Consider the following 25,997-nt stretch of genomic DNA (forward strand, 5'->3'; position numbering starts at 1 on the left):
GAAACTTTTATTTTGGGCTTAATGGAAAAAGACTTGGGAACCTTGATGTTATTATATATGTTGATTGCAGCAATGTTACTTTATGCACAAAAATGGAAAGGATATTTCAGTTCCTACGATGAACTAATGGCTGCAAAAGCTGGTTGGAGTTAGCAGAGATGGCTAAACTGACTGTTTTGATCAAAGAAAAGACATTAAGTAAGTACTTTTGTTTCTACTTGGAAACAGTTTCTGGATTGTGTGCTTAGGTGGGAAAAAATGAAACTTTGATTTTGGGTTTTACCAATTAGATAGATGTGTTGTTATAGAAATGGTTAGTTTATACTATTATGTGAAAGTAAAAAGCGGAGGTTTGATGTTAATGGCTTATTCTACTACACCAGAGGGAGTCAGAGGTCTACGCCTCCCCCTCTTTTTTTCCCCTTCTTTTCTACATTTCTCTCTTCCCTTTACCTTCCTTTTGTTTCCTGCTATTTGCTTTGTTAGTCTATCCATCTCTGCACAGTCTAAAATTTTTTTTTTATAACAACATCCTGTGATGGTACATTTTCCTGCTTCCAAAATTGTGCGTAGGAAATCCTAGCAGCTGTTAAGATATGCAGCATAATGTATTTATCTTTTTTATTATATTTTTATGTTGTTATGCCTAATAAAAATAGTTCTCCAACTTTAATTTTGATGCTCTTAATTAGAAATAACAATAGTTGAGTTGGAAGTATGGTACCAGCTCGAGCACCTGAAACCACAAATTTTCTTAAACTTGGGGGAAGAGGACAGATACATTTAACCCTAAAAAAGCCCATGAAAGCCAGGATGCTAGTAATTGTCCTGGAGATCGAACAGATTAGTTTCAAGTTGAGGAAATATTTCCTGTCCATGTGACAGTCACACTTACTGTGGTGGTCATTTTGGATCCTGACTCTAAGTAAGAGCAGCCTGGATTTCCCTCTAAATTTTAATAAACCTGTCAGCTCAAAAAGATGACCTACATTCTTAGAATACAGATAGACCTTGAATTTAGCCCAAACTTTCTGTTGCTAAGCGAGGCAGATTTTATGACCTTTCTTGTCACAGCTCTTAAGGGAAACAGCGCAGTTGTTAAATGAAACACGGGATCGTGAGGTAAATCTGGCTTCCACCATTGACTTTGCTTGCTGGAAACTGTCTGGGAAGGGTTCCAATGGCTATCACATGACCCCGGGACATTGCAACTGTCATAAATACATGCCAGTTGCCAAGTGCCCGAATTTTGATCATGTGACCATGGGGATGCTGCAATAGTCATAAGTGTGGAAAAAAAAGTAATAAATCACTTTTTTTTAGTGCTGTTGTAACTTCGAACGGTCATTAAACGAATAGTTGTACATTGAGGACTACCTGTAATGTTTTGCAATGCTACCACTTAGGTAAAACAGAGAATGGTGAAAAGAAATAAGATTTATTAATAAGGGCAAGATTCTCTTCCACCGAAATTTACCTATAAGATGGCAGCAGGAAGACAGGCCTCTTGTACACTTCCTCTGTCACTTGGATGTCTTCTTCACAGAAGATTTTGACTGAATGCGGCTCATCTTTGAAACGTTCAATGTCATTGTAGACGTAATATATATTCTCACTCAGCTGGGCAAAGTCATGTATCTTCAACAGATAAATCCAAGAAACCAACCTGAGAAGAAGCTTGCTTTATAAAACATTATCTATACAACCTGCCGACATGCAGTTTTCTTCCTTAGACCTACTTGCTGACTTTGCTAAATGGTTCATCGTAGAGATACAAAGGAAAAAGCTCTGGTCCTACTCATCTCAAGTTGTCCATGCAGAGCTTACAGGACCAACATTAAGATTGGATCATAAGACTACTATGATACCAAGATAACGCCAGATAGGCTTATACTGTATTGTGCAGATATCTAAATACTCCATCGGATGCTTTCCCAGATACCTTTCCAGATGTCAACTCAGAGGGGGGATGAACCAGTTCTGGGCACATCTGGAGGGGAGTTGGTCAGTGGCTCTTAGCAGCCATCTAAGTGGGATTTGGCTACAGCAGGACAGCCCTGAGGCTTCAGGTGGAGAAAAGCACACCGCTGCAGCCAGTCAGTGATGAGGAAGGAGAACTGCCTTCTTCACCTGATCCCAGAACACGTAGGGCAGAGAAAAGGCAGGAGCAGATGAGGTCAGCCAGATTACTCACGAGGAGGCAGCCTCACCCTTCTTGATGGGCTGCCCCAATTTAGCACAGCCGGCAGAGGGAGGTGATGTTGAGAACAATGTGTTCATTTCCTAGCGGTGTGTTTCCTGCCTTGTTTTAGATTTGATTCTGTGCTTGGATTGTGCCTTGTGAACTCTGGACTTTTCTTGCCTCATGAACCTTCTTGTATTATGCATTTAACTTCGCCTGGTGGGTTTATCTTGTTGGGAAACTTTCAAGTGCCTTGTGCTCTGTGGACTAGCATTGGTCTGTTTTTGCCTTGACTTAAATTGCGACAGTTCTGGGTTTCTGGTGAAGGGATATTGCTGGAAAATATTAATAAATCCACTAAACTACCATTATGTGGGAGTGAATGGGACAGCATAACTATATAGTAATGTAATTAAAGCTGTGCTTCTTTTTTAAAAGGAATGGTGTCTCGGAAAAGAAATAAGTTAGAATACTCAAGACACATTATGAAGAAAGTGGAAGTTATAGAATAAATGATATTAGAGGTAGTTCTTGACTGATGACCACAATACAGCCCAGAATTTCAGTCATAAGTCATTGTGGTTGTTAAGTCAAGACATCACACGATCAGATTTGAGTTTACGACCATATTTACAATGGTTGTAAGTTTCCAAAGTTGTTAAATGACTCACGTGATCATTAGACAAGCCAATACAGTTGTTAAGTGAATCCAGCCTATCCAAAGGTTAGAGTTTTTTGTCATTTTCTAGCAGAAAATGGCAAAAAAACCCACCTCCACAAATCATGGACACGTGACTGCGGAATGCTGCAATTGATTGTAAATGTGAGCCGACTGCCATGCACTTGAAATAGAATCACATGACCACTAGGAGGAATGGGGCAGTCATAATTCTGATGATGGGTTATCAGTAGCTTTTGTAAAGTCCATTGTGACTTTGAATGGTCATTAAACGATAGTTCATAAGTCGAGGATTACCCATAATAAAAGTGGGAAAATGTATCTCCAGAAAATCTCAAATGCAGTGCACCTTCAAGTAGCCCTCAAAAATCACCTCTTTTCGAATAGAGACTTCCAGGTCTTCTACTTTGACACCTCTGTGCAGATTGTGTAGGTTCTCCTTCAAGTTCTCCTTTGCTCTTGGAGTGTAGGGGATGAAATCATTGTCCATACGCAGAAAAAGTATAGGTTCTTCACGAATGCAGAACACAATACATTCCTGCCATGACAAAGAGAACAAGTGTTGGCTACCTTCTCAAGAGAGAGTAGAGAAATGCTGATTTACGTACAAAGCTTTTCTGGTCTGCAGTAATTATCTAAAAGTTTGGACTTTAGTGTGACGTTCTGCACATTGTCCTTCAGGGCATTTGTTCAAGGGCAAACTTCTAGGTTTGCAAGAGAACAAAAAATACACTGCAAGAAACAGATTTCTGTTGTCGTTAGGAAAAAAGTCAAAGATACATCAGAATGCCTATGGAGAGAAAATGGAAGTTCCACTGTTTTCTCCCATCTAGTGACATGTGCATAAAAGCAAATGTTGATATCTACAATGCAGGTGGCATTTGAACCCTGTTTGTCAGAAAAATATGTGGGGTCTACAAGAGTCCTTTAGCGTAACTTTGTCCTAACACAAATAGGCATGCTGAACTTTCACCCACTGTTTCAGCAAAGGGTGTCCAACCTTGGCAACTTCAAGGCTTGAGGACTTCAACTGCCAACATTCCCCAGCCAGCTGTGTATCTCAGTTTGGCTTTCTTGCATACCTTATGACCATCATTCTGGAGCTTCTGCAGGACTTGCTTGAATCCACCAAAGCTGGGCTGCCCCATCCCGAACACGGCATATCCTCCTTTGGCCTGCCGAAAGTTGGGAGCCCCACAAGTGCTGGAAGTATTCAGGACATCTAATTTGCCGTATACATCACGGACCATAAAATATTTCCCCTAAATGGAACAATAACCAAAAAAATGAAGAGATGTTAATGTGCAGAAGAAGGCAGTGTAGGTAATTGGTTAATTAACATCTTCACAAAAATAACATGATTTGAGAATCTGCAGAGAATCTGCAGGCAAATTCATGGAAGACAGTCCTATTATGGTCATTGTCTATTAATGCTCAATAATAAATATTTAGCAGTATCATGCTGCAATGCACCACTCATTGGGCAGGGAACCAGAATAGGAAGGCTACATCATGTTTCTTGCCCTCTGTCGGCCATTATGAGAAATAAAATGCTGATCTTTTGCCCCAGAAAAGATCTTTTTTAATGTTTTAAATCATCACCTCTTTCTGAATATCCATGCATAATCTGCAACATTCACCTGGACAAGATAGTGTTCTGGAGTAGATTCTGTAATCCGCCCCACAGAATAGCTGGCTTTCAATAAGTCATCATGTATTTGAAATTCTTGTTTGCAATTGTAGCTGTAAGAAACACATGACAGAAATTGCGTGGTTGGTTTTTCTGCAACTGGAATATTTTCTGCGATTAAATAAGCATCGTAAGATTCTGTTGCTTAATTTCCTATTCACAGAAAGTTGATACAACTTACCCAGATGGTAAAGTCTGCCACTAAATAAACAAGCTCACAGCCATAAGTCAAATTAGTTGTTGTAACTGTACTATTTTACACTGAACATATACATAGTTATATAGTCCATACAAAATTACAATCCAATTAATAACATTAATTGTATCTCCAAGTTGTTATCTTGCAAAACTAAGACCTAGATTCTTATATCATCTTATACATATGTGTGTGTATGGCTTTTGTGTGTGTATATCATTGTAATTAACAATACAATGATACACACACACAAAAGCCATACACACACACACATACACACAGTCTTATTTGATTTGATTATCTATGAACTTGGAACTGGATAGCAGACAATTGTTATGTTGTGCTTCACATGGTCAATAACTTTAAATCATTGTTTCATTACAGCAATTTTCCAACATATTTGCCACCATATGAAAATTCTCAAATCCATTTTTGCTTTCCAGGGTCCTGCTACTAACTGTCTGGCTTAACCAATAACAAAACCATCGATTCTTTGTTTCAAAACGTATCAACTTAGTAAGGTTTGGTTTTAACTTGCAAGTTTTATATGCCAACAAAAACGTGTTAATTATATTTTATGCTGTGGCTAATTGTTTTAAAATTGGGGAATAGGAATAAGAAAGAGACTGCATTCAAACTGTCATACCTAGGGCAGGTTTCTGTGCCTGTGTTACACCAACGAAGACCACTAACTACTGACATTCTGCAGCTTCAAGATTTTTCTACAGCCCATTCCCATCTGAGATAAGAAAACCAGGTGAGGGAACAGAATCCCTAACCATAATCCATGGCAAGTGGACTATAATCAATTTAGTAGGCCACACGAAGAAATGGCTCGCTTTTAGAGAAGCCTTTCTTAATTTGGTATTCTTCAGATGTTTCCAGCTGTGCTGTTCAATTATTGTTATCCCCAGGTATGAGTACCAAGTTCATACACTCAATACAAACTATGAAAGGAAAAAAATGTTGGGCCTCTTTTCTTAGCCTAACTCAGGGAATTCCCCAAACTTGGCAACTTTAAGACTTGTGGACTTCAACTCTCAGAATTCTCCAGCCAGCATAGCTGGCTGGAGAATTCTGGGAGTTGAAGTCTACAAGTCTTAAAGTTGCCAAGTTTGGAGACCTCTGGCCTAACTCTTTATATAGACAACATCACAGCCCTTAGAAGACAACGAAGCTCCAGAGGGCTGAAACAAAAAGATTAAAGGATCTGCAGAGAATATAGCTGGTGGTTGCAACTCACGTAATGACAACAGGAGCCACCTTATTAGTAATGATAGACTTGGCTTTGTTATTGTGGAGGCCAATGGTCTGGAAGGAGTGTATGCTGAGGGAATGGTGATCCTCCATGGCTCCACTGCCGTGAATATTCTCAAATGTTGCTGTTGCTACTGTCTGCTGGGCTGTGCTGGCAGTTGTACCCATAATCCACAGGCAACTGTATCAATAAAAATAATCAGGTGAATAAGGATAAGGGGAAGATTAAGACTTCAGTATTCTGCAAAAAGAAAGGAAGAGAGAGAGAGAGAGAGAGAGAGAGAGAGAGAGAGAAGAAAAAAAAGAAAAATATATTTAGGAAAAGGCAATCAGGATTTTTTTGCATGTGTTTATTTATTTACAGGACTTCCATGGCTGAAGAGCCATCTGACGGCAATATTTATAACAATATGCTCACCCTATCTAGCCTAGTAGGACAGGTAGATACCTTCAATGAGAGGTGCTCCTACAAGCAACTTGCTCCTCTACCATGTAAGGCTTTAAAGGAGATAACTAGCACCCTGAATTGGACCTAGAAAGCAACTGGAAGCCAGCATAGTTCATGTAGCAGTGGTGTTACTATTTGGCCATTGTTGTTATCTTCCTCGTTTTCAGAACTGGAGCTTTCAGACTCTGTTCAAGAAAAAACCTCAGGCATTCTTCACAAAACTGGAGATAAAAGGCATAGCTGATGTTGCACAGGAATAAGGAACCCACAAGTACGTTTCAGCCATCAATCTAGGAATTAAAACCCTGGCATTCTGTGGCAGATAATGAAGTCGTTCTTGGCAAATGAATCATTGCAGAAAGTATTGCCCAAAACCGGGGTGGGGGGGGATCACAAGCCAGTGATCTATTGGTGTCCTTTCTGGCAAGTCTGACGACTTCTAAAGTAGTTGTTTGTTTAATAAAACAAGGTAAACACTGGGTAAATAGTCTGGAAAGAAAGTACTGTATTTAGAACCATTCATAATCCTGCAGTGTTGTGACTTGCACTGTGATTAGAGTTTCAACTAAATCCTATTAAAGAGGTGCTAATTAAACCAGTAGCACACCAAACAGGGGATTGGGCCATAGCTTTATTTGAACAAGTTGAGTCAGCATGTTTTTTTATAGGTAGCAACTGCTAGGCCCAAATATTAAAAACACGGCTGAAATCTTGCAAGACGGCCAAGTACTCTAACATATTAACCATAAGCTTATTTTGGTATAAACACCTGCAGTGTCATGACACATAAACTGTCAGCAGTCTCCAGATCTTATCAACCACCCAAAGAAGCAAATATTAGGCAGTATAGGAAGCGGGTGCTTTTCATCCTGTTCCATGAATTTTTTCCCTCAGATAGAGAGAATTATTGCTTCCATGTATTATAATATGGATGCAACTTTGACCAAAAAGTTCTGCAGAAGGCTAAAGATTTTACAACCAAGAAGACCCTCTCCTACTATTGCTTCTGCACTCAGCAGAATGCAGTCACCTATAAATCCAAATAGTATACATCTTCAGTGCATCATAAATACAATAGTGCCATGATGGTGAACCTATGGCACGTGTGCCACAGATGGCACACAGAGCCATTTGTGCCGGCACGTGAGTTGCCGGCAAATTTACCTCATTGGGCATATGCGTGCCTCACAGCTGATTTTCAGCCAGTTTTGAGGCCTTTTTTTGGCCTCCCAAAGGCTTGAGGAAGGCTTCTGCAGGCTGAAAACTAGGCCCATTTCATCACTTCCTGTTTTTCCGGAAATACCGGAAGCGACAAAACGGGCCTAGTTTACGGCCTGCAAAGCCTGCACAAGCCTTCCTCAAGCCTTTGGGAGGCCGAAAAAGGCCTCACACCGGCCGAAAATCAGCTGTGAGGCGCAGTGCAGGTAAGGGGGCAGTGGGGCGTAGGTGGGTGGGGATTATGTGTAGGGAGCGTGGGGGGGGGCGTGCATTGCCTTCTGGGTGCTGGCACGTGAGTGCGCGCGTGCAAGCGCGCGCACAATTTTTGGCACAGGAGCCCAAAAAGGTTAGCCACCACTGCAATAGTGTGTAAGCCATTAGTAACTGTGATAAGCAGCATAGGGGAAAAAATGAACCAAAGTACTGAAAAATGACTTGCTAGATTGTCGCAGAAACAACAAATTGGAACTCAATAGTGCTTTATAGAAAGATCTGAACTCAAAGGATCTTATGAAGTAGACCACTGTCTGTAAAACAGTATCAGTGCTTATGAATTTTTAAAACACCATAACCATGTGATTATAAATATTCTTTTAATAAGGAAGCTTGTGAGCACGTGAAACAAATTAAACTCGATGGTTTTCAAGTTTATCATCATGAAAATTCTGCCCATCCACAGAGTAGAAATTAGAGTAGCAACCAGAATTCCAGGAACAGCCAATCAAAACATCTTGTCCCATGTTAACACAGATGTGATATACCCGTGATGGCGAACCTATGGCAGGAGTGCCAGAAGTGCCATGCAGAGCCACTTCTGCTGGCACACGAGGTCATCTGGAAGTGCCCCACTATGCACGCCTGCCAGCTGATTGTCAGATATCTGGTGCGCATGTGCGGGGGCGGGGGTGTGAAGGAGACACGTGTGCATGCGCAGATATGCACAGAGGTCTCGCACACATGTGCAGAGATGTGCAGTGCACGTGGGGGATTGTGTGCACATTCGCAGACACATGGCGCGTGCAGGGATTGCATGCACAGACACATGGCACAGGGGGGTTGCATGTGCATGGTGCAGAGATGCATGGCGTGTGGAGGGATCATGTATACATGCACAGAACTCACAGCGCGGGGGTCCCCACATGCATGCACAGGGGGTGTTCGGGTCCTGCACGCATTGCCTTCTGGGTTCTGGCACGTGCAATTTTCGGCACAGGAACCCAAAAAGGTTAGCCACCACTGTGATATACCATGACACAGATTCTTTCGAAGAAGGTTGGAAACCCAATCAGTTTTCAGTTGTTTATTTTTATATTTAGTCACTTATTTCAAGGGTCCCCAACCTCCAGTCCATGGACTGGTGCCAAGCTACAGCATGCCAAAAACCAGGCCACGCAAACAAGCAAAGCCCCATCTGCAGGATACAGGCAGCACACAAATCACATCCCCTCCAGTCCACAAAAAGCCCTCTGTCCATGGAAACTGTTCCTGGTGTCCAAAAGGTTGGGTCCACTGATTTAGTTGATCAATTATGTGTTTGCTTTGTTTTAAAAAAATGAGTGGCTATCTGTAGATGCAATAAGGGCAGGGAAACAGTAATGTTTTGCTGTCCTTATCACAATGAGGTAGGCCTCATCATGATAAGGACATGTTCAATCAGGTTTGCTTCTTGTCTGTGATGACCCGGAGCGTGGCACAAAGGCAATACAGTCAGATATTCAATAAGAGTCCCTTTATTATCTCCAACTTTGCCACCAATGCCCAGGTTACCTTCTGTCTGGAGAAAAACTCCCAGGAACAACCTTTGATTGCAGAAAATTAAGTCCAAAATATGGTCAACCCAAACTGTAACTTAAAATCCAAACAAGCCAAACTGAACTAATTAGTTTGGCAGGGCAGGAGCAAGAATTTCAGACTTGAAGGCATGGCAAAACTCACATGGTTGGGAACACAGATACGCCATGACAACACAGGATAAAGTCACGTTTGCTCCCAACAACCTGCCGCACGCAGCCTGCCTTTCTTATCAACTGTCTTCCCAGCTGTGGCTAATAAAGGGAATCAGGGCCCTTTCCTTCCCTGTAAGCCTCTCAACCCATGTTGCTCTCTTCTCCATTCTTCCCTGCGTGCCCTAGGAAGAAGAGTGGGTGGGCCTGGTTCTTCCTCTGAACTCCCTCTCCCTTGTTCTACCTCTGTCCTGCTCTGCCCAGTCAGAGTTTGCCCTTCCCCAGCCAACAAAGCCACACTCCCATTCCCCGTCAGCTGTCCAGCTTCTTTCTCGGATTAAGACTCTGATGGAGCATGACATTGTCCTTCACCAGTGCTGTTCTAGGTATCTCTTCTCATCTCCTTTAGATTCTCAGAGGGAGTTTCAGGGCCCCGGGACAGGAGAAGTTGCTCAGATGCAATCCGTTTCTCAACTCCAGCCACCCTCTCATTCCAAATGGCGGATGAGGACTTTGATTAGCTGACCCGCCAGAACAATCCCAATTGGTCCCTTAGTTTTCTGGGCTGTACCATAAGGAGAAGCTTTTCTGTGTGGCTCTCACCCTTGGGAACATCATCCTTCCAGAGAGCAGGCTGACTGCAACCCTGCCGTCTTTTCGTAAGATCTTACATAGCAATTTTTATGCTAGAGCCTGGGGCACCAGATGTGCAAAGGAACCCATCTTCTAGTTATGGTAATCTATGCTTGTGATTTTTCTCAGTTGCTGCCTTCTAATTTTTGTATGTGTGTTTGGTTTTATTCACTTTTACTATTGTTAGCTGCCCAAGGACATTTGTTTGAGATTGGCAGTCAAATAAATTGATTAAATAAATATTTCTTTTCCTTCCAGTTCACTCTCAATCCCCCAGAACAAGAAGTTTATAAGACAAGTTCAAGCTGTTCAGAACAGCTGGCTCCCTTGTAAGGGAGGGAGACAGAGCTGCTGTTGCAAATCTTGAATCTTGAGACAGGACTGCCGAGAGCAGGATATCATCCTTTCCTGGTACTGTAGTTGCTGTTCTCACCTTTGATTCATCCAATTAGCTGGAAAAATCAATTAAACCTTCAAATCTAAGCACAAATTACAATGAGTTTAAGGGAATGGTACATAAGATTTTGTACAAAATATGGGTTGCATCTCTAGAAAATAGACCCCAAATGAATGAAAGCCACCCACTATTTTGTGACTTCCCTGTACCTCAAACCCACTTAGAACACAGAACATAGAATTCCAAGGATGGAAGGTGTTCAGAGTATTGCAGAGTAAATTCAGGGCCAGAAAAGTAAACCAGAGGGCTGATGCTTCATTTAACTTCTTTATAAACACAGAAAGTAAATTTTACAATACCACTTGTAGATTTCTCCAACGTGGAGCAAACTCAAACAGAAGCAGACACGTTACAGGTTCAAAGCAGAACAGCAGCTCAGGAGTTCAGAAACAGATATCAGTTTCACTTTAGTTCAGCAGGCAAGCAAGACACACATCAGAAGAGACAATAGACAGACTCAGCTTAACATAGCTTCAGAGCTGCAGAGCTTAATACAGAGCCATGCCTAGGCTACTGCTAGTTTCAGTTTCCAAACAGTCCTCATTGGCTGACTTAGTTGCTATGCCTATTCACTGACCTTGTTACCATGCTCTATTCCAGTTCATGAATATTCTCTGACAGAAGGGACCTTGTAATATAGGTAGTCCTCTACTTACAGCAGCTCATTTAATGAATGTTCAAAGTTACAGTGGCACTGAAAAAAAGACTTATGACCATTTTTGTGGCATTTTGACAACCACAAGTCAATGAGGAAGCCTGATTCCCTTAACAACCTTGTTAGGAACTTAACAACTGCAATGATTCACTTAACAACTGTAGCAAAAAAGGTCATAAAATGGGACAAAATTCACTTAACAAATGTTTTGCTTAGTGACGGAAATTTTAGGCTCAATTATGATTGTAAGTCAAGGACTACCTGTGTTATATATTATTACCAGCTTGGGATTGCTTTGTTTTGTCTTGTTTTTTCCTTTTGGCAATTTCAGAATGAAAATTTGAAATACAATACTTAGGACAGCCAAAACAGGACAACAACTTCCTAGATAGAATTGAACTAATTTTACTTTTTCTTAAAATGCTGTCGTTTCTGGTTAATGTTTATTTCATATACTTTGCCACTGTAACTCACAGCAAATACTATATCACTTTTCTGAATAATTTCGAAAAAATATCCTTTGAAAGTCAAGGCAAATTCTCTTCTAAAAACAGGTAAACAGAAGAATGAATAGCAGCTTAAAACAGTTTTTCATTTATTGAATTGTACTCTATCTTTGTGAAGGACAAAGTCCTTTACATTTCGTCTTAACCAGGCAAAAGGGATTGCCACTTATTTCCAAATTAGGAACAACACTGTAGCCTTAAAAAGCAAAGAGAATAAACCAAGAAGTTTTTTTTTACTTCTTTGGAAAAAGTTCCACATTCTTCAAAACCGTGCTTTTTCCTTTCCTACTTTCTTTCTCGGTAAACCTAGACAACCCTCGCTGCATCTCCATTCCCCTGAAATGTTATAAATCATCATTACATTCTAAAATCATAATGTCTGTGCTCTACTGTTCCTGTAATTCATGCAGCACTTAGAAGCATACTGATAGTTGGAGAATCTACAGCACTCGGGTATGCTGGTTGGGAACTTATAAGAAACCAGGTTAAGGAAAGCTGAGTTAGACTATTGTTTAATTTTATTGGACACGTAGCTCGGGGAGGGATATTGTGCAGCATTTTCCCCAATCTGAGCAACACCTCCTGTGTTGGGAATGTTTGCAGTTAGAAATTTGGACTGGATTTACACTGGCTAACCTGGCCAACAACACCCTGAGAAATATAATTACCGATAGTATCATCCGCTCTTTGTGGCCTCTTCTTGGTTTTTGTTTTTGTCCCTGCCTTGATTCCTATTCAGCAGGCTAGGCCATTCATTCTACCCACACATCATCACAAGATTTGTATTGTCAAGAGGGATGGTTGACCTTCCAGGCATGCTCAAAAGCACCGCTGTGAACGTTCCTCTTGCTTAAAATTGAATGTAAACTTTTTAGGGAAATTTAAAGGAAACAAAAAGAACAATAACCAATAAATCTGCCCACCTTTTTTGGGGGGGAGACGATGAATAGAGGCCAAATGAATGACAAACCAGCAAGCACTCTTTTATTGTCCGATGAAAGTTTTTAAAAATGTTTTATCAAAGGGATCTTTCTTTTCTGTCCTATTCACAGTCCTTACTCCTATTAATGGAGATGATTTTTGTGAGTGCTGCTGCAAGTCCATTCACGGAAGCACTTTTTATGCCAAAGTGGGGAGGGGGGAAATCCTTTGATGCCATCAACTGTATCTATTACTACTGACATTATGCTCCCAATGATTGAGGGTGTTCCATCCTTTTCGCACATCCCCAAGCCAAGCCAACCCTCCTAACCACCCAACCTACAAAATTTCGGTCTAAAAAGGCCAAGCAAATACATTCGCTTTGCCATCCCACGCACGCCCTAAACCAAACCTAAAGAAGTCACATGTCAAAAACAACTCCACTGTTGGGGAAGTCTGTGTGAAAGGTGCAGGCAGGAACTTGTGCTGACATTGTATGAAATAGGACTTCAAAGAGAACGCAAGCTTTTCATTTATTCCATTAATATCCGTATTTCGTTTGAAGGGCACACCGTGCCCCATACCTTTAGCCCAATTAAGGAGACAGAACAGTTACGTTGGATCAAACCATTCTAGTTCTATATGGGTTATTCCAAGATAGGCATTTGGATGTTAATGAAAAACTAGCACAGATTAGCGGATGATGCTGTTAATATGGCACTGCAGTATATACCTTACAACATCTTGAATCCCCAGGGACTTATGTAAAGGTCTACAGTTTGGCATTCAATACCATCATTCCAGAAATTCTTTTCTTTGAACTGACTCAGTTAGACCACATGTGGTGGATTATAAGCTTTCTAACAGACAGGAAGCAGCAGGTGAAGCGAGGCAAGATCACATCAAATACCTGTACAATTAGCACAGGTGTCCGCCAGGGCTGTGGTGCTCTCTCCATCACTCTTTTCTCTCTATACCTGGGGTGTCAAACTCACAGGGTCACGTCATCACGTGACGTACCACGACTTTTCCCTCCTTCACTAAACCAGGGATGGGCGTGGCCAGCGCAAGACGCATCCAGTCCCTGGGCTGTGAGTTTGACACCCCTGCTCTATACCAATGCCTGCATCTCTAAGGATCCCTCTGTTAAAATACTGAAGTTTGCAGATGATACAACAGTCACTGATCTCATTCAAAAGTTTGATGAATCTGCATATAGAGGGGAAGTTGAACAACTGGCCCTGTGGTGCAGCCAGAACTATCTAGAACTGAATACACTTAAAACTGTAAAAGATCATAGTACATTTTAGGAGCTGCCCTCCTATTCTACCACCTTTTACACTATTAGGCAATGGAGTATCAGTAGTAGAGACCTTCAAGTTTCTGGATTCTATAATCTCCCAGGACTTGAAATGGACACCGCCATGAAAAAGTTACAACAAAAAGTGTTCTCCCTGCGCCAACTCAGAAAGCTCAGATTGCCCAACAAGCTGCTGATACAGTTCTACAGAGGAATTATTGAGTCTGTCATTTGTACTTCTATAACTATCTAATTTGGTACAGCAACTGAACAGGACAGGCACAGACTTCAATGGATAGTTAGGACTGCAGAAAAAATAATTGCAACCAGCTTGCCTTCCACTGAGGACCTGTATATTGCACAGGTCAGAAGGAGGGCTGAGACAATATCTACAGACCCCTCATATCCTAAAGATAAACTGTTTCAACTTCTCCCAACAAGATGTCACTATAGGGCAATGCATGCCAAAAATACTAGATACAGAAACATTTTTTTTCTTCATGCCATCACTCTGCTAAACACATAATTCCCACAGCATTGTCTTATGCCTAAGTACATATAACCATATAGTAGGATTGTATTACTATTATCCTTCTCATCTTTCCTATTACTTACTCCTATTGGTATCTTATGACTATCACTTTGTTGGTTGTATATTATGATTTATCATTGTAACTTACAATTTATCATTTATCACTTCGTTGCTTGTATGTACACTGAGAGCTTCTGCACTGGAGACAAATTCCTTGTGTGTCCGGTCACACTTGGCCAATAAAGAATTCTATTCTATTCTATTCTATTCTATTCTATTCTATTCTATTCTATTCTATTCTATTCTATTCTATTCTATTCTATTCTTATTCTATTCTATTCTATTCTATTCTATTCTATTCTATTCTATTCTATTCTACTCTACTCTACTCTACTCTACTCTACTCTAATTGCACTGATATCTACAATGTAATCTCAGTTCAGATACAGAAAGCATACCGTGAGTGTGGAAGGAAGTATCTGCAAGCTGAGAGAGCACAATGACCCTAAATTACTACACACCTCAAAGTTTGAAGCTGATAAATTGTTAGCTCAGTTTTTCTTCATTCATCTTTATCTTAAGACAGTAGGGACATTTAAGGATAAGTTCAAAATTAATGGTACTGAAAGATGATAATTGGCAAAAGAGCAACCAGAAACGTTTATAATTAAGTGGGAAATTGAATCTGGGCTTGCTAGTCCCAATATTGATTGGATTCACATTCCATGCTAAGCCATGTTTGCTTAATAAGCTCATAAAAGCACAGGGAGTGGATTTGCAAACTATGCTAAACCAAAACAAACTCATATTACTATATAGCTAAGACAAAACAAGGTGGAGAAGATGAGTTAGTCAATACAACATATTGATATTAAGCAATTAGTTTAGCCGCCTCAGCTGAAAGATGAACAAATCACATTTCTTTCAATTTATATGAGTGACAGAGCCCAAACAGCTCATCTTTATGCTGGCTGTCAAGGCATTTCTTCGTACAGATGTTACTGCATCTGACCATGAACAAATGCCACATTTTACAGATCCCAGGAGATGGGAGGAGGGGATACAACTCACTCCCATTTCTTGCTTCGGCATTTTCACGCTGTCTGTCAGAAGGTGGCTTTGTATGCAAAGACACAACAGTCCAGGGTCCCAAAAGACTACAGCAAAACGCAACAACTCTGCTTCCAAAGACACAATAGCAGTGTTGTTTCCATGCCAGTCCCTTTTTTGGGTGGGGGGACACGACTTCATCCCTCCTCCTGAACTGTCCGGTGCCACAGTTATTTATTCACACATCTTGAATTTACATTCGACTTGGCAGGAATCAGAGACAAGCCTAACAATGGGCTAAATTTAGATAGCGTGGCTAACAGGGAAGAGATTAGAGGCCCACAGTGGCAGGATGCATCTGTCTAGGTCTCCGCTTCTTCTTAGCGGGAGGGATCCTTTTGCTCTGTTTTTTTTTTTTTTTTAGCTAAGAGAATCAGTGTAAAGAAGAAAAAGCACTTATACACACACAAACACACACATACACACACCCCTTTAGCTCCCTCCCCCCCCAAAAACCCTTTCATCTGAGCCAGAATCATGCATGACTTAGTAATTTAAGTAGGACGTCTTGAAAAATCGTTTCTGGCTTTCAAGTCAGCTCAATGTATATTGCCATATTTTGCAAGTCAGATTAGGGTGAATTCCGCTTCCTTTCTAGGTAAGGAAAAGGCTATACATGACAGCCAAGCTGAGAGAGTTTTTGCCATGGCAAATATTGGCAAGGCGAAGTCATTTTCTGAAAATCATAAATTGCTGTTTGGAACCCCAGGCTGGAGTTTCGTTTCATCGTCAACGTTTTTGGCAAGCTGACACATCATCCTTCAGTAGGCTTGGCAAGCGAAACATCTTTTCACCTCCATTGCTTTGGTTGAGTTCGTTTCTTTTCAAGACTGCTCTTCTTTTCAACCATGAGAACGACAAAAGGACAGTAAAAACTCACAAAAGGGAACTAGCTGGCGTACACGATCAGCGTTAAGACACGGTTCAGGCGACGTCTTCAGGCTTTTCAGAGAAACAATCCCATTTGTAACGTCCCACATCTGGCCCGTGGGATTTCACTGAAGTGCTGGGTGTAAACTCTCCCCAGGAGCATGGAAGAACATATTTCACAAAACTAACCCCCCAACTTCACCTCCTAGGATTCAATTCTTGATTAAAAAAAAAAAAAGATCCATAAAGTTAACAATAAATACTCAGAGGGACTAACTCAACAGGAAAGAGTAAAGTCATGCAAAAGCATTTCCATCCTGGAGCAGCGTGTGTAAAATAGAGCACATCTGTGTATGACCTGAACCTCCGGAGCAAAATGGAATTACAGCAAAGGGCAGCGAACAGGGGAAATGTTATTGTAGCAGCCAGCAGCAGCATGTACTTGAAATTATCAAGAGGGAAATGATTTCACCAAACAGGTTGTCTTTTGGCATTTCCCAGGGAACATCCGGTATATGCATTTGTTCCTTTTCCAGCCCTGGGTCAAAAGACAACTTTTTTTTAAAAAAAAAAGTTGTCTTTCCAACAGAGAAGGCCTTGATGGAACCATAACAATATCCTTAATAGATCCTAGCTTGAGCTCTTTGTTTTGAACGATTTTAATTTATTAGGATGAAATTGACAGTGGGACAGTCCCGAGTAGAGACAAAATAAAAGCCATCATTCTTTCAGCCTATCAAACGGCAGATATTAGGATCAAATTTTGTCAGCTGAAACAAACGAACAAAACTGCGCTGGAATAAACTGCAGTTGAAAAGACAACAATGGGAAACTGTAATTAAAAGTGTTGGGTGACAGGACTCTTTAAAAACATACTTATCTGCATATCCAGGACAACTTCAATTCTACTCGTACTTCTGCAGAAATTTATTTATTTATTCAAGAAGTCCATTTTAATATGACAAGGGGACAATTTGTGCATTTTGCTCTTTTCTGCAAGTTTTAGTTTTGCTAAATTATAGTTCATTTTCTCAGCATTTGCAGTATTTTTTTAAAGAAATGCTTGTTTTATTAAATATAGGAAGTATCAAGAAATAAAGCTGGGTGTTAGAGTTCTATTTATCCTATAAACTGCCCAGACTCTTTTAGTTGAGATGGACCATTTATAAATTTGATAAATACATGAAGACAGTACTCTACATGATCCAAATGTCTACATATTACCTTAAACAAATTCATGCTCTGTGAAGAAAAGGGATTTATAATGAATTCGTTTAAATTCTGCTTTTGCTGTTCAATGGCAATGCCTTCAAACGTCTAAATATATCTTGAGAGAAAGCTAAAAACATTGTGCGGGCAGGAAGGGGTCTGTTTTATGAGAACCATGATATTAAAAGAAAATTTTGTATCTGTTACTAGTTTATGTATTTACATTTCTGGCTGTTGAATATATACATACAATATATATAGCTGGATTGCCTGTAGCAAACCAAGGCTGCAATCTATGCCAGGTCATGTATATGAAAGCAGTGGACATGGTAAGAATATTTTTACACACACCTACTGATTTTGTGAAATGCCTATATGATTCCTTGTTGATGCTAGAACAGCATCATATCAAAATCCTAGCCCGGAAGCCTGGAGACCAGTTAAGGGTTAGAGAAAAGATCATACTTAACTCAGTGAAAAGGCAATCGATGAGACTCAATATATTTGAGTTCATAATCATGCAGACATCCCAATAATTTGTCTAGAAACATGAAATCAATAAATAGCGCCATGATTTACAGGTATCTGTCTTCTTTACACTTAATAATTGGATGAATCAATACCAGGATCAGCAGAATAGCAGAAAAGTTTATAAATGAGCGGCCATCCCCTTACAAAGTGGCCAAGATCATCCAGGCCCCTTCCGGCAAGCACGCAAAATTGATTGGCGAGTCAGCTGCAACTTTGAGAAACGCTTTTAAGGAAGAGAAGAAAGTCACTTCCAATCTCCCCCTCATATAGACAGGAAAGAACATCAGGCATGAGATTCTTGGGGAAGGGGAAGAAAAGGTTCCTGTTTTTCCTCCTCAAGCTGTAGTAACAACTTGTGCTGGCTGTTCCGTTAAATGAGAACCATGCCAAGAAATACATCCTGTGCAGCAGAAGAAGCATCTGTAATCTGTAACACCTCTCTCCTTTGGTTTGTACTGCACTCCTTAAATATATAGCAACATCATGCTTCGTACTGAATTAATTATATCCTGGAATGGGGAACGTCCAAAACAGATGATATTTTAACTCACATGTCAGGATTGAAGTCTTCCTAGCATTTGTTTTCAGCACCGTGTTAATAATTTCGGGGAGGGGGAGTAGTTTTAACCATGAATATATATTCAATCTAGACAGGCATATTACCCAATTGCTAGCTGTTGAATGCATGAACCAGAGGAGATTATCCTAGGAGAAGAACAAGGGTGTCAAACTCAAGGCCCACAGGCCAGGATCCGGCCCGCGAGGTGCTTAGATCTAGCCCGCAGAGCCACCCTGGAAACAGTGAAAAAAATGAAGCTTGGGAGGGTCACGCATTTTCACTGGCAGAGGGTTGCCGGAGGCCGTCGCAGGCGAAACACCGAGGATTGCAGGAGAGGATTGCAAAGGGCCTGAGAGAGACAGCGAAGCTCCTCTGGGAGGACAAGAGTTTGGTGCTCTCCCTGGTCTCGCCTTCCTCCGCTGGAGACAGTGCATCCCCCACAGCCCCACCCAGGCCACCCCAGGTGCCCCTGACACGAGTGATGTCGAGCTGGCCACGCCCACCAGCTCCACCGAGGCCAAACACAACCCTGATGCGGCCCTCAATGAAATCGAGTTTGACACCCCACCCCACCCCGGTCTAGGACATTACAAGAGAAAGCCTCCTTTATAGAGAATTGATTCAGGCATAGATTCTTTGAATGATATGAAATGTTTCTCCCTAGGTTTCTTGCCACCTGGGCTCAGCTTCCATTTATAAAAGTAAATTCGCCAATGGACTCCCCTTCTATCTCTTGACTCGTTATGCCTAACCTCTCTTCCATTACTTTCTCAGATCCTGCACAATCTCTCGCCTAAGGTCAGCGCTGGCTTCCCATCCTTTTTGCAGAACGCTAAACATCCTGCAGGAAACAACTCACCCCTCTGAAACCAGCAATTCCTACAGAGCAGAACCGCAAACCCATTCAGCATGGAGCCTCGAAGTACCAATTGCTCTGCTTCTTCATCTCTTCCCTCCCTGCACCCAAAATGTCCAGGTACCAAATAAATGACAATTCTGCTCAAAGACAAATAAACCACAATTCTGCAACATGGCTCGATTGAATAGCAAAACTCTTCCCAATTCACATTACTTCAGTTTTTGTGGAGGTTTTTTTTTTTTAAGAGTGAATGAATACTTCTTCCACTGCAAAGAATAGAACTGTTATTATAAAGGCGTATACCAAAAAGTTATAATCCATCTTCCTGATACATGATATGCCATATGTCAGAAGTTACAAACCTCACACTGTGGTAGTGGCTTTCAAAGGCTGCTCTCTGCATCTCACAGTATTTATATAATTTAGAAGTTTGAAAAGTTGCCTATTTCCAGTCAGCATCATCTTCCCATCTTGCAAACTACCATTCTGTTCCTTTCTATTTCTACATTAAACTGCCCATTTAAAAAACAAATCATCTGCAAATATTATTTAAACCCGCACCAACACACACTTGGATAATCAAAATCACTGAGTTGCAGTACAAAATTCAGTAGCCAGCTAGGTTCCAGAACAACATCATTAGAGTAACTACACTCAAGACTACTGAATTGTGTTCAAGCTGGTTAATGAGGCCATTCTTACAACTGAAGAAGAGGAAAGCAGACTTTGTGATGAAGAAAAGAGACTATTAATCCCTACATTATGCACAAAGACTAGAACAAAACAGAAAGAAAGGGCTGTAGAAAAGATGTTCAACTAGCAACAAAACAGAGCTTTGGAGTATTTTTGACCACACCGTATCAATAAATTGAACTCTTTGTTAATAACCCAAAGGCCCATGGCACAACTTTCTCATATGTGGAAGGGAGGGTCATTTTATTTAGCCACAAACGAGCCAAGGTTTACCTTGATCTACTCACACAAGCAACCTACACACACACACACACACACAAATAGAATAACAGTGTTGGAAGGGACCTTGGAGATCTTCTAGTCCAACTCCTGCCTAGGCAGGAAACCCTACATCACTCCAGACAAACGGTTATCCTCCAACATCTTTTTAAAAACTTCCGGTGTTGGAGCATTCACAACTTCTGGAGGCACACACAGAGGAAATGGGGTGCAGCTGCTTCCTAGCAAGTGCCAGTTCTGGTGTTCTATTATCAAGTCATAATGTTATAACTTCAACTTAAAAGTCTATATAATTATTCTAAATTGGATCATCTCTCCCGTAAATTGGATTAGGTACTAAACTGAAACTGTTGCTGGAGTGTGGGTGGGTGTGGACTCTTTGTTTTACAACTTTAGAACAATAAAGTCGGGCAAGCCTTACAAGTCACATCTGTTCTCAATATAAAGACAAAATTACATAAAGTTTTGTGTGTGTGTGTGCGTGTGCGTGTGCCTTGAGTCAGGGTTGACTCCTGGTGACCGCCTGGACAAGCCTTTACAGTTTTCTTGACAAGATTTCTTTGGAAGTACTTTGCCATTGCTTCTTTCCTAGGGTTGAGAGAGAATGACTGGCCCAAGGTCACCCAGGTGGTTTTTGTGCTTTTAGAAAGGAGTACAGCTAACAATCTCTCAGTTTCTAACCTGGTGCCTTACCTGCATCAACGTGGCTCTCAAGAAACTTAGGAGACAATTCTACCCAGAAGAAGAGTTACATGCCAAAAGGAAAAGGGGAAACATGCTTTAATAGAATCCTCAACATATAACCATTTATTTATCAGTGAAATTCATGCTTTGGAAAACTTAATCCTGCACACCACCTCTTGCAGTCAATATGATTGCAATTCAGACGCTTGGAAATTTAGGTGTCCTCTCATAGCTTTTCCCTTGTTTTTAAAATGAATTACAGCTACTTAGAGGAGTTTATGGCCTCTACAATCCTGTTTGGGATTGTAATTAAAAACACACACAAACAATAATCAAGTAGTACATCAAGTGGAACCATATTCAAAAGTCTGCCTCCACCACACTCGTTTTCTAATTTTGGATTTGTGAATAGCTGCAAGTATGCATTCGGGTTCACAGAAGCGCTTAACTGGTAGCCTGTAGAAACTGCCGTCAATTTCTATTCATTTATGACTTCAGTAAAAGAAACAACTTAGTCCGGGTGCCTACATTTCCCTATGCCCCATTAAAGCTGACAATGCTCTCTAAAAAGAAAGATGGGTATTTATTGTCACTTCCTGCCATACAGAGTTGCCAACGAATAGAAGTACACATTGAAATAAGAACAACAACGATCATCCCAAGCCCATAGAAGCAATGTTATCATTCAGCTAACTGGAGTTCCCCATGTGAGGTTTTAGAGTTTCAAGAACTCTTCCCCCAGACATCTAAAAGTCTGCTGTTATTTTGCAAAATTCCATTTGCTTAGTGAAGGTATTGTTGTCAGTGGTTTTCATTTTCTTCCCTTCTTGTGCCAGCATTATGACTTTTGCTCTGTAAAAGAAAGAATGAGTTTTCTTGACCTAGAATAAGAAGAAACACATGCCAAAAAAAGGGGGGAGGGAAAGAAACCCCTCCATAGTACTTCTGATAATATGAAACCATTCATATATGTAAGCTTTGGCATGGGGACAACACGCTGCATATAAAAGGATTATATTTGGAAGCTCAACATTATGATTTTTGTTCTATTCATAGCAAAACCGCGACTTCTCCTGCCAATTAGAGATCCTGAAGGCAACAAGGATCGTGTTTACAGGGCTCATCATCTTTTCACGTTGCTCCAATTAAGGGGCCTTCAGAATTCTGCAAATGGTTTTCCTGAAAGCAAAGCAAAACAAAACCAAACCAAACCTGGGGCTATTTAAATGCGCAAAGAACAGTTTTAATCCAAACACGTTTCTTCTTCCCCTTATAGGAAAACTATTCAAGAGTCCAACACAAACCTGGTGAACAGCACAAGTCAATTCAACACTCCTTGGTTGAGAAGAAGAGGAAGGGATGAACAGACTGTCTTTCATCACAAGGGTTGGAAGGGGAATGTTTTCCACTGAATGAACTGGGGAAAACTTTGTCATACACTTTTAAGTTTATGCCTTTGTTTATTCTTACCCTACTTTCCCTTCCAGGAGCTCAGACAGCCTGAGTTGTGTTCTACCTCAATTTTATACCCTTAATAGGCTCGGCTGAAAAAGAATGAGTGACCTCAATTCACCCATTGAGCTTCTATGTCTGAGTGTCATCAACTGATCACCAATCACCAAACCTTGAATTGAATTACAACACCCCAAGTGTTGAGGAGCTAAGCTTGCTTAATTCAGAATTGTCTCCCTCTCACAAAATCAACAGGGGAGCCAGATTCACTTAACAGCCGGGTGAGTCACTTAAAAACCATGGCCAAAAAAAGATAGTAAAATCAGCACATCTCACTTAACAAATGTCTTGCTTAGCAAAATAAAATTCTGGCCCAAATTGTGGCCATAACTCAAGGCGTACCTGTATCTGCATTGCCAAAACATCGACTGCTAGAAAACTTGCAATAATTAAAAGTAGAGACAGTTATCTATAGTTTCTTCAGGAATATTACACGTTTTAAAGTAGATGTACCATTCAACCAGGGGTGGGATTCAGCCGGTTTGGGAGAACTGGATGTTAATCTTACATCCAGTTCGGCGAACCAGTAGATCCAAAGACCAGCTGGCCCCGCCCCACCCTTCCCAGGAGTCCCCACGCATCTGGTTCTGGCTCCCAGGTAAGTGCAGGGAGGCTTGCTAAGCCCAAAACGGGGCATGAGGGTACGAAGAAAGAAAGAGAAGTGTGCTGTATTAGCATACTCCAAACCCTCGAAACCGATTGGTCCCGACGGACAACGACCTGATTGGTCGACACCCCGGCCGTGATTGGAGCGCTAAGAAGCTACCGCGATTGGCTGTGCCGATCGCGGGAGATTCAAAGCGCTGCCATTGGCCGTCGAGCCGCGAACCAGCCCTATATGAAGGGCTGCCGCGGCTTGTATTCTCCAGACTGTTCTTATTGCAAATAAAGAGCTGAAATCACAGAATGGTCTCGCGTCTCACTCGACCCGATCCACCTCAGATCTAACACTGGCGACGAAGGTGGGATCGTGAGACAAAGAGACCACCCAGCACGTGGCGGAGCGGCATACAGCGGCAAGCAGCATGGCCGGCGTCAACTCAATCCCGCTTCCGAGGACTGGGAATCCTATACCGATAGGTTCCAGATGTTCCTCGAGTATAGCAATCTAAAGATGCCAACGGTCACAAGAAGCGGGCCGTCTTCCTCGCACACTGCGGACCGACCGTATTTAAGATGGCCAAAGCCTTGGCCAAGCCCGAGGACGTTAAAACCATGGAATGGAGCGAACTCGAACCCCTACTGAGAAGCCACTACGCCCCCGTCGTGCCCATCCTCATCCGTCGGCACGAATTCTACAGGCGGGACCAGCGCGATGGCGAAGGGCTTGGCGACTTCATAGCGGCCCTACGAGATTTGGGCGGCCTATGCGAGTTCGCCGACCTGGATGAGGCCCTGCGAGACCGCGTCGTCCTGGGGCTCCGAGACCCTATCCTCCAGAGCCGCATCATGGCAAAGGGCGACATCTCCCTCGCCAACGCCCTCACCGACATATCCGCGGCAGAAGCAGCCAAGAAATCGGCGGCTCGGATGCAACAATCGAGCATCACGCCCCAAGCAGCGACCAGCGAGACGGCACCAAACACCGAGAAGCGACCCGAGAGCGACCCCCGGGACGCAACCACACACCACGGTGACGTAGACTCCTTCTCGGGAACCGAGGACGAGGAAGAGGAGATCCACCGGTTGCAAGCGGCCCGAGGGTGACGGGAAAACCAAGGTCGCAAGTCGAGGTTCCAGTGCGCCGGCTGCGGAGGCGATCACCCCCGATCGGACTGCCGGTTCTTAGATGCCGTTTGCCGGCAGTGCGATAAACGAGGACACATCGCCAAAGTGTGCAGAAATAGAAGATGCTACAGCCCGCGGCGTCGAGATGGCAGCCCGCACAAACAAGAGAACACCCCCAACAGCCACAGAGACCAACAGTCGGAGAGCCGTTGGAGCCAAGAAGGTCGGAACAGGCGGCTCAACGAAGCAAGGCAAAGGGAGGAAACGCACCAGACCGTCATCGTCGGCCATTCCTCAACAAGAGACGCCAGGAAAGTATACGTCACGGTGGGAATAGAAGACCAGCCATGCGACATGGAGGTGGACTCCGGGTCCTCCCTCTCCATGGTCTCATGGCACACCATCAAGCGCCTGGTCCCCTCAATCCGCCGAAAGGAATTAGAAGATCAAGCACTAACCCTCAAAGACTACCAGAGAAACCGCATCCCTGTAGTTGGCAGAGGCCACTTTAAAGTCACATTCAAGAACCACACCGAAGTACTACCCCTGACCATCGTCGACTGGGATCGGCCAAGCCTATTGGGACTACAGTGGTTCGCGCCGCTAGGCATTGAAGTAACCGGAATCCACCACACCGCAGAGTCGGACTGGGAAGCGGCGCTCGTGGAGGACTTCCGGGAAGTTTTTGATGACAGCCTAGGCAACTACCGGGAGTCCCCTATATCGTTCAATATTGACCCGACCATCGCACCGATCCGCCTTAAGCCCAGGCGGGTGCCATTTGCCCTCAAGCCCAAAATCGATGAGCAGCTAGATAAGCTCATCGCACAAGGGGTACTGGAACCAATCGACCATGCCAGGTGGGAGACCCCAATAGTCACCCCCATCAAGCCAGATGGGTCCGTGAGAATTTGTGGGGACTATAAGGCCACCCTCAACCACGCGCTCCAACAAAGCGCATACCCCGTCCCAGTTGTGCAACACCTTCTGCACTCACTGGGGGGAGGCCAGGTCTTCGCAAAGCTCGACCTGGCACAAGCCTATCAGCAACTGCCGGTCGACGCCGCAACCGCCGAAGCCCAGACCATCGTAACGCACCGGGGGGCTTTTCGTTGCAACCGGCTCCAGTTCGGAGTCAGCGTGGCACCCGGGGTCTTCCAAAGCCTCATGGAAAGACTCCTCCAGGGCATAGAGGGGGTGGTGCCCTACTTTGACGACGTCTTGGTGGCCGCGAAAAACGAAAAGCAACTAGAAACCCGGTTGAGGGAGGTACTGAAGAAATTCAGAGACTCGGGACTCAAAGTCAAAAAAGGGAAGTGCCAGCTAAGGGCTGAAAGGGTCGAGTT

General features: G+C 42.5%; 1 protein-coding gene across 4 annotated transcripts in view; it reads right to left on the minus strand.

Annotated features, from left to right (window-relative positions):
• Nucleotides 1-25,997, minus strand: part of PALD1 (phosphatase domain containing paladin 1) — a 131,371-nt gene that overhangs the window by 75,562 nt on the left and 29,812 nt on the right. For all 4 annotated transcript variants that reach the window (XM_026681233.2, XM_087964096.1, XM_087964095.1 and 1 more), the window contains exons 2-6: nucleotides 5,991-6,185; nucleotides 4,502-4,604; nucleotides 3,944-4,123; nucleotides 3,235-3,399; nucleotides 1,478-1,638 (exon numbers count right to left, since the gene is read on the minus strand). In XM_026681233.2, the coding sequence (XP_026537018.2) occupies nucleotides 1,478-1,638; nucleotides 3,235-3,399; nucleotides 3,944-4,123; nucleotides 4,502-4,604; nucleotides 5,991-6,185 (804 nt within the window). The remainder of the gene's footprint in view (nucleotides 1-1,477; nucleotides 1,639-3,234; nucleotides 3,400-3,943; nucleotides 4,124-4,501; nucleotides 4,605-5,990; nucleotides 6,186-25,997) is intronic.

Source organism: Notechis scutatus, chromosome 4 (assembly GCF_049901735.1).
Source record: "Notechis scutatus isolate UNSWTSFEM ecotype Mainland chromosome 4, rNotScu1.2, whole genome shotgun sequence".
NCBI classification, from domain to species: domain Eukaryota; kingdom Metazoa; phylum Chordata; class Lepidosauria; order Squamata; family Elapidae; genus Notechis; species Notechis scutatus.